Source organism: Mobula birostris, chromosome 6 (genome assembly GCF_030028105.1).
Source record: "Mobula birostris isolate sMobBir1 chromosome 6, sMobBir1.hap1, whole genome shotgun sequence".
Lineage (NCBI taxonomy): Eukaryota > Metazoa > Chordata > Chondrichthyes > Myliobatiformes > Myliobatidae > Mobula > Mobula birostris.
The window spans coordinates 12,599,727-12,616,643 of record NC_092375.1 but is presented as its reverse complement, the minus strand read 5'-3'; the positions used below and the strand labels follow the sequence as shown (position 1 = coordinate 12,616,643).

Genomic DNA, 16,917 nt, shown 5'->3' with positions numbered 1-16,917 from the left:
TCACGTGGCAGATTGCGCCGTGCGTGCGCGTCAGAGGACGTGCTGCGTAAGGGGTGGGGGAGCGGAGCTGCTCCCTCTGCCGGCTATCCCTGGCACTGTCTCTGCCTGCGGGCAGGGAGGCACAGCAAGATCCCACCAGTCTTCGCCAACTTTCATAATTCCGGAGATGCTGCAATGGCGCCGATCCCCTGCGGCCCCATCAAGAAATAAACTTTATGTTCGAGGTGTATGATTTTTTTTCATGCATCGGAACTGGGATGAGACAGGTTTCAAGATGCAGAAAGGGAGGAGAGATGGGAGAATCAATGTGGTTTATTATCACTGACTTACATATTGGACGTGATCGTTTATATGTTTTGTGGCGGCAGTACAAGGTTGAACAAGTTGGGTCTTTATTCTTTGGAGCATAGAAGGTTGAGAGGGGACTTGATAGAGGTATTTAAAATTATGAGGGGGATAGATAGAGTTGACGTGGATAGGCTTTTTCCATTGAGAGTGGGGGAGATTCAAACAAGAGGACATGAGTTGAGAGTTAAAGGGCAAAAGTTTAGAGGCAACATGAGGGGGAACTTCTCTGAAATGAGCTTCCAGCAGAAGTGGTTGAGGCAGGTTCAATGTTGTCATTTAAAGTTCAATTGGATAGATATATGGACAGGAAAGGAATGGAGGGTTATGGGCTGAGTGCAGGTCGGTGGGACTAGGTGAGAGTAAGAGTTCGACACGGACTAGAAGGGCCGAGATGGCCTGTTTCCGTGCTGTAATTGTTATATGGTTATAGTACAATGTAATATATAAAAGTTGTTATAAATTACAATAATATACAAAAGAAATCTGATGGCAGAGTGGAATAAGCTGTTCCTAAAACATTGAGTATGCGTTCAGCATTCTGTACCTCCTCCTGCATGGTGGTAGTGAGAAGAGACCATGTCCTGGATGGTGGGGGTCCTTAATGATCAATGGCACCTTCCTGATGAACCAACTCTTGAAGATGGCCTCGATACTGGGGAGGCCAGTGCCCATGATGGAATAGGCTGAGTTTACAAGCCTCTGCAGAGTTTTCCAATCCTATGCATTGCTGTCTCCATACCAGATGGAGGTGCAACTGCTCAGAATGCTCTCCATGGTACGCCTGTAGATATTTGCTAGAGTGCTTCGTGACAGACCAGATCTCCTCAAACTCCTCATGAAATATAGCTGCTGACGTGCTTTAGCATTGATATGTTGGGCCCAGGACAGATCTTCAGAGATGTTGACACCCAGGAACTTGAAACTACTCACCCTTTCCATGGCTGACCTTTCCTTGAGAACTGGTGCCTGTTCCATCAATTTTCCCTTCCTAAAGTCTGATTTTAATTGGCCTCAAATTTCCCTGAATTTATAGCAGTCAAAAATCAATCCCATTAATGGTCAGAAGTCTCATATGGTTATCTCACTTCTACTGTCAGTCCTTTTGCTGGGCCCCTCCTTCTCTTTGCCACCTTAGGTGCTGCTTGACGGGCTAAGTTTCTATAGCAATTCATTTTAGTCCCGTATTCCGCAGTCTCCTGTGTTTCTGGCAGGTCATCTTTCCTAAAAGACATCTTTGCGACCATCCGGCCACCACTACTGTGACAGATATTTTTTCCCAATGCATTTAATTAATTGAATTAGTTCTCCAGGTATCAAAGGGAGACCACACCTGGAATGTTGTAGTCTCCTTACCTGCTATCGTTTTACCTTGTATTACATCAATGCATCTTTGTGATGGATTGGTTGGTATGAATGGCATGCAATGTAAATTTTTTTTCAATCTACCTTGGGGCATGTGACAGTAAGAAACCAAAGAAAATCCCAGATCAATCCCCAGACGGACAATGGGTCTCCAAACAACATTTTATTCACAAGGAGAGATTGAGACATTTTGAAAGATGGGAGATTGGGAAGATTTGGAAGGATGGGAAGATTGGGAAAGCTTGAAGGATGGGGAGATTGGGAATGTTCAGAAGGATAGGGAGACAGAGTTTGAGAAGCTTTGGGGAAGTTTGGAAAAATAGGGAGATTGGGAAGGTTTAAAGGATTGGAAGATTGAGAACATTTTGAAAGGTTTTAAAGATGAGAGATTGGGAAGGTTTGGAAGGATGGGGAGATTGGGAAGATCTGAGGGATGAAGAGATTGGAAAAGTTTGGGAGGATTGGGAAGATTTAGAAAGATAGGGAGATTGGGAAGGTCTGAAGCATGCATATTAGGAAGTTTGAATGATTGGGAGATTTGGAACGTTTGGGAATGATTGAGAGATTGGGACATTTTGAATGATGGCTATATTGGGAAGTTTGAGTAACTGGGAAGATTTGGAAGTATGGAGAGATTGGGACAATTTGAAGGATGGCTCAGATCCCTTTTGTTTGCTAAGGAATATCCCTGTTCACATGAGTGTGGCAACCACACATCACAGGATGATCAGAAACTTTCTTCTCATCGTTCATCCCAGGCATTTGACATCTCCACACAGTGAAGATGCAAGAAGGGATGTGGACCATGGGCAGCTTTGACATATTTGCAAATATGAATGTTGGGGAATATTCCTGAGTAACATGACATGTGTTCACAGGAAAGAGATTCTACCCTGTATTCCACTCTTCTGGGCGTTCGAGAGAGCCTGAGCACAAAACAGCCACCCGCCTTCCTCTGTATTTGTTTCACTAATTAAGGAGAATTTCAGATGCATCTGTTTTTTTTTCAAAATAAGTGGCAAGAGCTAATGAAATTCTGACTGCAAACCAGACAGTTATTTCTCTATTGTTGTGCTGACAGACAGTGAGCTCATAGATTATTATACAGGGGATGGGAGAGGCTGGTATCTCCCAATCAGGGAAAGCTCTGAGGGAGGTACAGAATAGTTCTGCTCTTCTGTCTGCTATTGTGATGGTTGCTAGCTTGAAATTCCCTCCCTAATCTTTTAGCAAAAACAAAATATATCCATCCCATCCATTCTTCCTCGCGGTCTCTTCAGATTGTTAAAATCAAGACTTCTTAAATTGAAATAAGAGTTTTTGCAGATGCTGGAAATCTCGAGCAACACATGTAAAGTGCTGGAGGAACTCAGCAGGTCTTTCATCATCTATGGAGAGAAATAAACAGTCGATGATTTGGGCCAAGTCCCTTCATCAGGACTGGAAAGGAAGGGGAAAGAAGCCAGAATAAGATGGTGATGATGTGAAGAGGAGAAGAGATGAGTCTGGCCTTTTCTCCTTCCTTTCAGCCTCAGTCCGAAATATTCCCCTCTGTAGATGCTGCGTGATTTGCTATTTTTCATTGCCTTGTGCTCTAATGTTCCTTCCTGGCAATATTACAGTTTCTTCGGCATCTTGTGTGTTGTTCCAGATTCCAGAAACTGCCGATACTTGTGTCTCCAATCTCCTGGGAGATCTTGGCAAGACGAGCAGACTCTGTGGGAAGAAACTGGTAAACTGGTCGAATGTTGTGACATACACTGAGATATAGTGAAAAACTCCTAAGTGAGGGGCTGCTGTGCCTTCTTCACAATTGCATTTACATTCTAGGTCCAGGATCGGTCCTCTTAAATAGTAACACCCAGGAATTTAAAGTTTCTAACCTTCTCCTCCTCTGATCCATCAATGAGGATTGGCTCATGGACCTCTGGGTTCCCTCTCCTGAAGCCTGCAATCATTTTTTGGTCTTGCTGACGTTAGGTAAAGGTTGATGTTATGATACTATTTAACTAACTTTTCAATCTCCCTCCTGTATGCTGATTCATCACCACCTTGAATTCAACCCACAACAAACTTGAATATGGCATTGGAGCCATGCTTAGCCTCACTGTCATAGGGGTAAAGCAAGTAGAGCGGGGGGCTAAGCACACATCCTCACGTGCACCTGTGACGGAGATTGTGGAAGAGATGTTGTCCATCAATCTGAACTGACTGGGGTCTACAAGTGAGGAAATCCAGGATCCAATTGCACAAGGAGGTACTGAGGCCATGGTCTTGAAGCTTACTGATTAGCTTGGAGGGGTTGAAGGCATTTAATGTTGAGCTGTAGTTGATAAAGACATCCTGATGTAGTGGTGTCTGAAAAGAGGATGCTGTCTAAATTGCATGCCATCTTGGACAATGTCTCCCATCCACTACATAATGTATTGGGTGGGCACAGGAGTACATTCAGCCAGAGACTCATTCCACCGAGATGCAACACAGAGCATCATAGGAAGTCATTCCTGCCTGTGGCCATCAAACTTTACAACTCCTCCCTTGGAGGGTCAGACACCCTGAGCCAATAGACTGGTCCTGGACTTATTTCCTGGCACAATTTACATATTGCTATTTAACTATTTATGGTTTTATTATTTATTATTTATGGTGCAACTGTAACGAAAACCAATTTCCCCCGGGATCAATGAAGTATGACTATGACTATGACTATGCTATCCAGATGTTCCAGGGTTGAGTGAAGAGCCAATGAGATGGCATCTGCTGTGGACCTGTTGCTCCAGTAGGCAAATTGGAGCGGATCCAAGTCACCTCTCAGGTCGGAGCTGATATGCTTCATCACCAACCTCTCAAAACACTTCATCACTGTGGATGTGAGTGCCACTGGTTGATAGTCATTGAGGCAGGTCACCATGCTTTTCTTGGGCACCGGTATGATTGAAGCCGGCTTGAAGCAGGTGGGTACCACATACCGCAGAAATGAGAGGTTAAGGATCTCAGTGAGCACACCAGCCAGTTGGTCAGCACAGGCCTTTAGTACGTGGCCAGGTACTCCATCCAGACCAGATGCTTTCCATGGATTCATGAGATGTAAGAGTTTATGATGGATCCTCCATGTTCTGATGGTCAAAGAGAGCATAGGAGGCATTGAGCTCAACTGGAAGCAAAGTCCTGCTGTCTCCCATGTCACTTGACTTAACTTTGTAGGAGGTGATAGCATTCAAACCCTGCCATGCAGTTGAGCATCCCTCGTTGATTCCAGTTTGATCCGGAATTTCCACTTCACCCATGAGATGGCTTAACAGAGATCATATCTCCACCTCTTGGTCTCCAGACTTGAGTGCACCTGATCTGGCCCTCAGCAGATTTCAGATCTCATGGCTCATCCAGGGCTTCTGATTGTGGTAGCCTCTAAATGACTTAGTGGGGGACAGACTCATCTACAGCTATTTTAATAAAGTCTGTGACAACCATGGTGTATTCATTCAGATCTCTAGATGAGCACTTGCATACGGCCTGGTCCACTGACTCAAAGCAATCCCGGAATTACTCCTCTGCCTCTCGTGACCATCTCTTAGTTGTCCTCATCTCAGGACCTTGTTTTGTAGGCTCCGCCTGTATGCAAGTAGGAAGAGGATGATGCGGTTGAGACAAGGAACGGTAAGCATTTCTTAACTTAGTCGACCACACCCCTCGCTCCCCACCCTTACCAGGGCACGTGCAGTGCTGCACTCCTAATTCAATTCCCGATTGAATTACTATAATATCCGGGCACTAGGACCCAGGGAGAGCCTGGTAAATTTCAGGACGGCAGAATTGAAAAAAAACGCCTGGAATCGTGAGTGGAGGCAGTAGTTCGGAGTCGGACATCCTCGACTATCGCTCCCATCTCATCCACACTGCCTGGCGACGCACGGGAAAAGTTTTGGAGGAACGTATAGTTTGAGGAATGGCGAGGATCGGCGCCTTTTTCCTGTCCTTAAGTTTCTTGGAACTCAGTAAGTAACTTTGCAAAGTGTTTTGTAACTTTGTGTGCACTGACTGCCCCTCACTCCCTCCCCGCATCAACTCTTTTGTTCCGAGCTGCGGGTTTGCCAAGTATTTTCCATTCAAGGACCGTTAGTTAACCTTGGGGAAGCGAAAACTGCTCCGTTATTCCCTCGACGGGGAAAGGATTGACAAATCCTCCGTTATTAAATTTTGGGGTTGTTACTTCCCTGACCTCTTGTTGACTTGTATTTAAACCCCTCCCCCCATCCGACAAGGAGGGGCCCTACCCCTCCCGGATAGTTCTGGACCAAGAAGTTTTGAATAAGACCCTTGGATCAGCACTCGTTAACTTTTGCTTTAGATTTTAAAGTTTTTTATTAGACAATTCCAGAACTACTGGTGTTTTAAAAAAAACAGGGAATATGAAGAGTGTGGGGGAAGGGTGCAAAATGGGTTGGCCAGGGCATGGAAAATTCTAGAGGCGCTGTGCTGGTTCTGAAGTGATGGGTTCCCCCTACCCAGAGTCAGTGCAAGGACCTTCCTGGACTTTGGGGTTGAGGTTGGGCTAGCGGTGATTCCGGTGAGGAGACGTTGGGATTGATGCAGAGTGCAGAGCCGAATGGTTGGTTTCTTTGGTCTTTTTTTTATTGCCCATCTGCGCAGCAGGAGGTGTTCCAATCTGTTCCAAAAATATGAATAAATTCGACTCAGAGTTGTATATGGTGACGTGTGTACCTTGCTAATAATTTAATTTTGAACTTTGAGTAAATTTGACGACTGTCTTTAAAAGTTAGGGACGTCCTGATCAATGATGACAGTTCCTTATCTTGGCTTGAAATATTGACTCTTTATTCCTTTCCGTAGATGCTGCCTGACCTGCTGAGTTCCTTCAGCATTTTGTGTGGGTTAATTCTTTGTGCGTTTTTTTTAACAAGTTAGATTTTGTTTTCCAGTACACAAGATCCCAGCCAAGACCATGACTGGTGGAAGTCAGGCCCTTGATGTTATGGGGGGGTGGAGGGTAAATCATATCTCCCTTCTAATGAAAGGGTTAACATGAGGAACGTTTGATAGTTCTAGGTCTGTACTGGTTGGAGTTTAGAAGAATGAGGGGGATCTCATTGAAATGTATCGAATATTGAAGGGGCTAGGCGGAGTGGGTGTGGACAGGATATAGTGGGAGAGTCTAGTACCAAAGGGGACAGCCTCAGAATATAAGGATGTCCCTTTAGAACAGACATGAGGAACAATTTCTTTAGCCAGAGGGAGGTGAATCTGTGGAATTCATTGCCCCAGATGGCTATGGAGGCCACATCATTGGGTATATTTAAAGCAGAGGTCAATAGGTTCTTGATTACTGAGGGTCAAAGGTTATGGGGAGAAGGTGGGAGAATGGGGTTGAGAGAGATAATAAATCAACCATTATGGAATGGTGGAGCAGACTCAATGGGCCAAATGGCCTATTTCTGCTCCTATGTTTTATTGTCTTCTTTCAGGGCAAATGAAAACAAAAAAAAAATGCAGGAAAACAAACCAAAAAAAATCCGTAGACACGGGAAATCTGAAACAAGATAAATACCCGCAGATGTGGGAAGTCTGAAACAAAATAAATAGCCACAGATGCGGGAAATCTGAAATAAAAGCTGGAAACACTCAGCAGGTTTAGGCAGCATCTGTGGAAAGAGAAGCAGTATTAATGATAATTGTTTTTCTTATCATTGATACTGCTCATTCTGCTTAAGTGGCTTGAGCATTTTCTGGTCTTGTCTCTTTAAGGACATATCCACAGCTTCACAGTAACATCCATGTTATGGTAGGGTATAAGCTGGCAATACCATAGTGTAGGAGTTGGCGTAAAGCTTTCCGGCACCGGTGGTCAATGTTCAATTCCCACCACTGTAAGGAGTTTGTAAATTCGCCCCATGACCATGTTGTGTTTCCTCTCAGTGCTTCGGTTTCGGGCTAGGGTTAGTAAGCGTGTTGTGTTGGTGTAGAAGCATGAAAGTGACACTTGCAGGCTGTCCCCAGCCCATAAACTCAGACAGTGTTGGTCATTGATGCAAACAGCACATTTCAATGTTACAAGGTACAGTACGCGTGACAAATAGGGACTATCTTTATCTTTAAGAACATGGCAAGACTGTATTAAGAGTCATCCATGGTCTTTTACAAGGGCAGATGGGATTGGTATACATTCAGTGGCCACTTTATTAGGTACCTCTTGTACCTGAGTATATCTCCATGGTCTTCTGCTGCTGTAGCCCATCCACTTCAAGGTTCGATGTGTTGTGTGTTCAGAGATGCTCTTCTTCACACCACTGTAGTAACGTGTGGTTATTTGAGTTGCTGTCACTTTCCTGTCAGCTTGAACCAGTCTGGCCATTCTCCTCTGACCTCTCTCATTAACTGGGCATTTTCATCCACATAACTGCCGCTCACTGGATTTTTTTTTTTGGCGCTATTCTCTGTATGAACTGTTGTGCATGAAAATCCCAGGAGATCAGCAGTTTCTGAGAGACTCAAGCCACCCTGTCTGTCACCAGCAAACATTCCATGGTCAAAGTCACTTCGATCACATTTCCTCCCCATTCTGATGTTTGGTCAGAATGGGGGGTAAAAACTGAACCCACTTGACCATCTCTGCATGTTTTTATGATTGGAGTTGGTGTCACATGATTGGCTGATTAGATATTTGCATTAAGGAGCTGGTGTACAAGTGTACCTAATAAAGTGGCCCCTGAGTGTAGCTATGTACTTGATGTTGGGCATGTACATGATGGGCTGAATGGCCTGTTCCTGTGCAAGTTGATCAATAAACTTGCTATAATTGATCTACAAATACAGAGGCAACACAGAGACACTTCACCCCCTGCCCCCTCACCTTCTTAATCTGGCTTCTTTCCCCTTCCTTTCCAGTCCTGATGAAAGGTCTCAGCCCAAAATGTCAACTATTTATTCCCCTCCATTGATGCTGACTGACCTGCTGAGTTCTTTCAGCATTTTGTGTGTGTTGCTCTAGCTTTCCAACATCAGCAGAATGGATTTTTTTTCCAGCACGAAGTCAGTGGGTGAAAGGAACTTTTCTGTGTATGTAGTTTAAGTTGTATGTGGAGGAGTGGAGTGGAAAGAAATGTTGCTGCCAACAATACAAATCCATATCAGATGTATTATCAACAACTTCTGTGGTGTGAAATTTGTTTTGTTCAATGTCAAGTGTATTGTCATCTGACTGTACATATACACAACCAAATGAAACAATTTCCTCCATACCACGGTGCACCCACAAAACATTATACTTTATACTATATACACTCTGTCAATTGTGTATAAAGTATAATCAAGTACAATCATCACAGCGATATTTGATTCTGTGCTTCGCGCTCCCTGGAGTACAAATCGATGGTAAATATTAAAAATTTAAATTATAAATCATAAATAGAAATAAAGAAAATGGAAAGTAAGGTAGTGCAAAAAAACCAAGAGGCAGGTCCGGATATCTACATCACACACAGCACATAAACCAAAATATTACCATAAATAAGTTAATAAAATGTAATTCAAAATGCATTTTCTGCTCATCACAGGTAAACAGCTGGCTCTCCTAATGATGAAACTTAGGTGGTGGCAGGGTATTCATTTGTCTCACAGCCTGAGGGGAAAAAGCTGTTACCCAGTCTGTCAGTCCTAGTCCTAATGCTCCTGGACCTCCTCCCTGACAGTAGTGGGTCAAAGAGATAATGGGATTGGTCGCAGGGATTCTCAGCAATGCTCAGTAAATCCTTCTACAACACCATGTGACTTTGTGGAGGGGGAGAGGGAAATCCTGATGATCCTTTGACTTCCTATGGTTTTATCTTGCACCAATCAGATTGCCCATTTCTCCTGTTTGCCCACTAGCAGTTAAGCTGTGCTTTAATTTTTAAAGAATGTACGCAAGATGTTGGAGAAACTCAGTGCAGTGGGGATAGACCATAATGAGGTAGATTGTGAGGTAAAGAGTCCATTTTAATGTACAAGAGGTCTGTTCAATCGAAGCTGTGCTTGAAACTGGTGCTACGTGCTTTCAGCCTTTACCGACGCCAGCTTTTTAATTCCAGGCCAAGTTATTTGCATTTAAGTTGCCCCTGTTGGCATCAGTGAGGTTCAGACTCGAGCCTCTGGAACAGTGTTTCTGATCTCTGGCCTCTAGCCCAGTATGACGTGCAGGGAGTCCTCTTGCTCAGCCCCAACAATGCAGAGTTAGCTGGGTGAGTAGTACTGGGAACGGGGGGGGGGGGGGGGGTGGTGGGTGGTGTCCAAGGAAGGCTGTCTTTTTTTCCAGCAGCACTTTTTCATCATCCTGTAGCTGACCTACAGGAAGGGGGAGGGCTGAGGCTGGTCAGTAGGAGGAGGAGGGGAAGAGACGGTATTGCTCAGCAGTCATTTCCCAGAGGCAGTGACAGGGGACCTGTACGGGAGAGTTTTTAGAATGGAAAAAACATTGCACTGGGGCAGTCCCAGTCTCCTGACCTCAGAATTCCGGGTCCAGTGATACGAACAAGTGCTACAAACTGGCGTCTTCTTTGGTCGCAGCGGATGTCCATGATGTCTTCTGAGCCTTGTCGTGTGCTTTGCTCTTCATGGAGTGCTGCAGAACCCTCTTCGCAGCCATTGGATCTCACTATAGGTCTCGTTCTCCCAGTGGCCAGAGCTGACGTCGCATGCTAGGACTGGCATACCCTTATCTCACTGGGGTATGAGGGTGCCGGTTACCCTCACAGAATGCTGGAGGAACTCAGCAAGCCAGGCAGCTGCCATGGAATAGAGTACGATCGACGTTTCGGGCCGAGACCCTTCATCAGGACTGATGACGTCCTGTGTGTGTGTGTGTGTGTGTGTGTGTGTGTGTGTGTGTGTGTTGCTTGGATTTTCAGCATCTGCAGATTTTCTCTTGCTTGTGTTGCTGGCTACCCTCACCTAGTTTACCCTGCCTGTTGAAGTGGTGTACCGGGATTCGGCCGCTGTGGCCTGCAAACAGCTACTTGGAGCCACAGGCGAGAGCTGAGTGTCCAGTGGGGCTCGAAGGTGACCAAGCTGCCCTGGAATGGACATGACAAGCCCCTTCACCAGAGGTGCTACCCCTCCCTGGACAGCCCAAACCAGGGCCATACTTGCGCTGTAAATAGCAGGACGACCTCAGGATACAAGTACGTAGTTCCCTGAAAGTGGTGATATGGGTAGACAAGTGTGTCAGACGCCTTCATTTGCTTCCTGAGTTCGGCTGCCACATGACAGCTGTACCAAATGTTGGTGATGTCTCACTAATGATACTGTGTGCATTTCTGGTCACTGTACCAGAGGCAAAATGTGATTAAGCTGGACAGGATGCAGAAAAGATTCATGAGGACGCTGCCAGGACTGGAGTGCTTGAGTTATACAGATAGGTTGGGACTGTTTTCCCTGGAGTGAAGAGAGCTGAGGGATCCTTCAAGGAGTCTTTCTCATGTTCTCGATATTTGTTGCTTTATTATTATTATTATTTTTCTTCTCTCGTATACGCACAGTTTTTTGCACATTGTTGTTTGTCCTATTGAGTGCTGTCTATCTTTGATTCCATTGTGTTTGTATTTACTGTGAATGCCTGCAGGAGAATGAACCTCAGGGCTATATTTGGTGATATACCTGTACTTTGATAATAGATGTACTTTGAACTTATAGAGGTGCATAAAAATCATGAGGGACATAGAAGCAGTACGGTTCCCTCCGTGACCGCATGGGCTTCCTCCCGATGCTCCAGTTTCCTCACACAGTTCAATCACCTGCTGGTTGGTAGGTTAACTGGTCATCGTAAAGTGTTAATTTGCAGTGATTAGGCTAGGGTTAAGTGGGGGGATTGCAGTGTGGCACGGCTGGGGGGGCCGGTTCTGCACTGTATCTCAGTAAACATAGAAACATAGAAAATAGGTGCAGGAGTAGGCCATTCAGCCCTTCGAGCCTGCACCGCCATTTATTATGATCATGGCTGATCATCCAACTCAGAACACCGCCCCAGCCTTCCCTCCATACCCCCTGACCCCCGTAGCCACAAGGGCCATATCTAACTCCCTCTTAAATATAGCCAATGAACTGGCCTCAACTGTTTCCTGTGGCAGAGAATTCCACAGATTCACCACTCTCTGTGTGAAGAAGTTTTTCCTAATCTCAGTCCTAAAAGGCTTCCCCTCTATCCTCAAACTGTGACCCCTCGTTCTGGACTTCCCCAACATCGGGAACAATCTTCCTGCATCTAGCCTGTCCAATCCGTTTAGGATCTTATACGTTTCAATCAGATCCCCCCTCAATCTTCTAAATTCCAACGAGTACAAGCCCAGTTCATCCGTTCTTTCTTCATATGAAAGTCCTGCCATCCCAGGAATCAATCTGGTGAACCTTCTCTGTACTCCCTCTATGGCAAGGATGTCTTTCCTCAGATTAGGGGACCAAAACTGCACACAATACTCCAGGTGTGGTCTCACCAAGGCCTTGTACAACTGCAGTAGTACCTCCCTGCTCCTGTACTCGAATCCTCTCGCTATAAATGCCAGCATACCATTCGCCTTTTTCACCGCCTGCTGTACCTGCATGCCCACTTTCAATGACTGGTGTATAATGACACCCAGGTCACGTTGCACCTCCCCTTTTCCTAATCGGCCACCATTCAGATAATAATCTGTTTTCCTATTTTTGCCACCAAAGTGGATAACTTCACATTTATCCACATTAAATTGCATCTGCCATGAATTTGCCCACTCACCCAACCTATCCAAGTCACCCTGCATCCTCTTAGCATCCTCCTCACAGCTAACACTGCCACCCAGCTTCGTGTCATCCGCAAACTTGGAGATGCTGCATTTAATTCCCTAATCCAAGTCATTAATATATATTGTAAACAACTGGGGTCCCAGCACTGAGCCTTGCGGTACCCCACTAGTCACTGCCTGCCATTCTGAAAAGGTCCCGTTTATTCCCACTCTTTGCTTCCTGTCTGCTAACCAACTCTCTACCCACACCAATACCTTACCCCCAATACCGTGTGCTTTAAGTTTGCACACTAATCTCCTGTGTGGGACCTTGTCAAAAGCCTTCTGAAAATCCAAATATACCACATCCACTGGTTCTCCCCTATCCACTCTACTAGTTACATCCTCAAAAAATTCTGAGATTCGTCAGACATGATTTTCCTTTCACAAATCCATGCTGACTTTGTCCGATCATTTCACCGCTTTCCAAATGTGCTGTTATCACATCCTTGATAACTGACTCCAGCAGTTTCCCCACCACCGACGTTAGGCTAACCGGTCTATAATTCCCTGGTTTCTCTCTCCCTCCTTTTTTAAAAAGTGGAGTTACATTAGCCACCCTCCAATCCTCAGGAACTAGTCCAGAATCTAACGAGTTTTGAAAAATTATCACTAATGCATCCACTATTTCTTGGGCTACTTCCTTAAGCACCCTGGGATGCAGACCATCTGGCCCTGGGGATTTATCTGCCTTCAATCCCTTCAATTTACCTAACACCACTTTCCTACTAACATGTAAGTCAATAAATGTGGTGAATGCCATTTTCCCAGGGTAGGGGAGTCTAAATCTAGCAGGTGTAGGTTCAAGGTGAGAGGAGAGAGATTTAAAAGGGATCTGAGACAAATGGAGGTGGGTATATGTCAAGAGCCACAGAAGAAGTGGTGGCGGCAGCTACATACAATGCCAGATGGGTTCACAGATAGGAAAGGTTTAGTAGGATGTAGGCTGAATGCAGGCAAATTGGACTACATCAGAAAGGTACCTTGGTTGGCATAGATGAGTTGGGTCGAATGGCCCTTTATAAAGTTGTTCCATGCATGTTGAAACATCCAGTGAAATGTGTCAATTAGGTCAACAACCAGCAGAGATCAAAGTTGTGCTGGGGGCAGCTCGCAATTGTTGCCGCACTTCTGACGCCAACAACTCACGAACCCCAGTCCGTCTGTTTTTGGAATGTGGCAGGAAGCCAGCGTGTCTGGAGGAGATGCACTCAGTCACAGAGTGAGTGTGCAAACTCCTTGTGGACAGTGGCAGGAACTAAACCCAGATCGCTGGCGCTGTAATCGCATTGTGATACCATATTTCCATACCAGATTACTCTGACTCCAAGTAAGATGGGCCAAGTATCTTGCTCTCTTAGCAGAATCCTGTTAAATCACTTTTGTTGATTCATCAACACGATAAAAATCTGCAGATGCTGGAAATCCATGGGGCGGCGGGGTTGAGTACAGATGTCCCACCCTACAAAAACTCATTTCAGGGAGGTAGCGCCATCAATTTGTGGAAGACTCCCGGAACTTCTGGGAGAGGTGGGATGTCTGCAATAGAGTAGCTCCTTGGCAGCTAGCCAGCTAGTTTAAATAATGTTAGCTATACTAATGAACGAATGACACCTGTTAAACTCACCTCAACATGTCTTTTACATTTTAACCCACCATGGGCAATAGAAAAGTCACTGTTGCAAACAGCACAGTGAGCAACACTGTCATTGTTTTGACCCCTATTAGGCAGGGGTACACTTTAGTGTAGTCTGGGGTGACGTACGTTTTATATTTTCTTTTTTTGCAACACTGCTATGGCGCTCTCTCTCGCGCGCGCTCTTGTGGTCTGTCTCACGCTCTCGCGCTCGCTTTCTCTCTTTTTAAAAATAAATAAATAAATAAATAAATCGATTTCTGGCACATTTTATATAATTTACGGGCATCAGGGAGCCACTATTAATATGCGGGAGATTCCCGAAACTTCCAGGAGAGGTGGGATGTCTGAAAGTAAACAGTCGACATTTTGGACTGAGACCCTTCACCAGGCCTGGTAAGGAAGGGGAGAGATGCCTGAATTAAAAGGTGGAGAGAGGGGAAAGAGGCTAGCTGGAAGGTGATAGGTGAAGCTAGGTGGGTGGGAAAGGTCAAGGGCTGGAGAAGAAAGAACCTGATAGGAGAGGAGAATGGACAATAGGGAAAAGAGAAGGAGAAGGGGACTCGGGGGTGGGGGGGATGTAATAAGCAGGTGAGAACAGGTAAAAGGTCAGAGTGGGAATAAAGGCGGGGGTGGGGGGAGGAGTGAGAAATTGATATTCATGCCATCAGATTGGAAGGGACCCAGATGGAATACAAGGTGTTGCTCCTTCACTCTTAGGTTTTTACCTTGGTTTTTAAAAGTAATTTTGGAGGAGGTTTTTGCCTCAATGTATTTCCTTGTCTCTTCCATAGCTGCCGTTTGATTCCTTGGGGTTTGGTTTCTCGCCCAGACTTAGTTGTGTGATGCTTGTGTTCCTAGCCAGGACAGAGTTTAGCAACCATCACTAATTGTCATTAAATAGATGATGAACACAGAGAAACATGTATTTTGTTTTTTTTTAAATGTCACCTAGATAACTGAAGGACAATCTTTAGCGAAGATCTAGAATGATAAAAGTGGGCCTCTTAATTCTTGTTTTTCTGGAAAGTTCATGGAGAGTTCTGGTTTGTTTCTGCTGAATCCCTGTTCCCTCGGCCTTGGCAAGCTGTCAACTAGTGCAGCAGTAACGACATTAGTTTCAGTATCTGGAGAGCAACATGGCCAGTGTGTACTCTCATCCCTTGGCAGCTTTCCACGTTTCTTCTCACTGTCTCATAGACCTTTGCTTGTGAGAGGAAAGAAAAATACCAGGCAAAATGTACTGCATTTTGAGAAGTGTATTTATAGATTTTGAAGCAGAAAAATACTCTAAAGATAGAACTTTAGCTGCAGGCTGTTAAAAGGGAATGTAAAGTTGAGGCTGGTTCAACAACCAAAGTAAATTTATTATCCAGGTACATATATGCCGCCATATCCAACCCAGAGATTCATTTTCTTGTGGGCATTCACTGTAAAAATAAAACAGTTCAAAGTCAAAATAAATTTATTAACAAATTATGCACCTCAGTGACCACTTTATTTGATATCTCCTGTACCTAATGACCACAGAATGTGTGATTGTGGTCTTCTGCTGCTGTAGCCCATCCATGTCAAGTATTGACATGCTGACTCTTGTTCTTTCATTGGTTCTATTAATGGATTTATTGAGAATGCCTGCAAGAAGATGAACTTAAGATTGTATATGGTGACATAGATGTACTCTGATAATAAATTTACTTTGAACTTGTGCATTCAGAGATGCTCTTCTGCACACCACTGTTGTAACATGTGGTTATTTGAGTTACTGTCACCTTCCTGTCGTCTTGACTAGTCTGGGCATTCTCTGACCTCTCTCACTAACAAGGTGTTTTCACCCACAGAATTGCCTCACTGGATTTTTTTCTTTTTTTTTCACTATTCTCTGAACTCTAGAGATTGTTGTGCATGGAAATCTCAGGAGATGTGCATTTCCTAAGATACACAAATCACCTTGTCTGGCACCAACAATCATTCCACAGCCAAAGTCTCTTAGATCCAATTTCTTCTCTATTCTGAGGTTTGGTCTGAACAACAACTGAACCTCTTGACCACGTCTGCATGCTTTAATGTATTGAGTTGCTGCCGCATGATTGGCTGATTATGTATTTGCTTTAACGAGCTGGTGTATAAGTGTACCTAATAAAGTGGCCACTGAGTGTATGTTCCTATTCTACCTTAAGATTCATTTTCTTGGAGGCATTTACTGGAAAATAATGAAATGCAATAGAATTCATGAAAACTATACATGAATGAAGGCTGACAAACAACCAATGTGCAAAAGAAGGCAAATTGAGCAAATATTTAAAAAAAAATAATAATACTGAGAATGTAAGTTGTTGAATCCTTGAAAGTGAGTCTGTAGGTTGTGGAAGTTGTTGTTTGTGATTAGTTTGTGGATTTATTTGAAGCACTTTGTAGGATTCTAAGTACTGGGGGCAGCGTGGTAGCATCGTGGTCAGCACAATGCTTTACAGCACAGGCAACTCAGGTTCAATTCCGACTGTAAGGAGTTTGTATACAGTTTTTCCTGTGACCACATGGGCTTCCTCAAGATGCTCTGGTTTCTTCCCACAGTCCAAAGACATAGGTTAATTGGTCATTGTAAATTGTCCTGTAAGTAGGCTAGGATTAAATCAGGGAATGCTGGGCAGCACAGCTCAAAGGGCCAGAAAGGCCTACTCTGCACTATATTGCAAATAAATTAATAGAAGGACATTAAACTTTCTGTACAGAATCAGTAGCAATGTCATGTAATTTACAGATGAA

General features: G+C 44.5%; 1 protein-coding gene across 1 annotated transcript in view; it reads left to right on the top strand.

The window, feature by feature from the left end:
* The first annotated feature begins 5,422 nt into the window (after positions 1-5,422).
* The window catches only part of LOC140198815 (junctional adhesion molecule B-like), a 194,123-nt gene continuing 182,628 nt past the window's right edge, over positions 5,423-16,917 (top strand). The window contains exon 1 of the mRNA XM_072259881.1: positions 5,423-5,705. Within this exon, the coding sequence (XP_072115982.1) occupies positions 5,657-5,705 (49 nt within the window). The 5' untranslated portion in view covers positions 5,423-5,656. The remainder of the gene's footprint in view (positions 5,706-16,917) is intronic.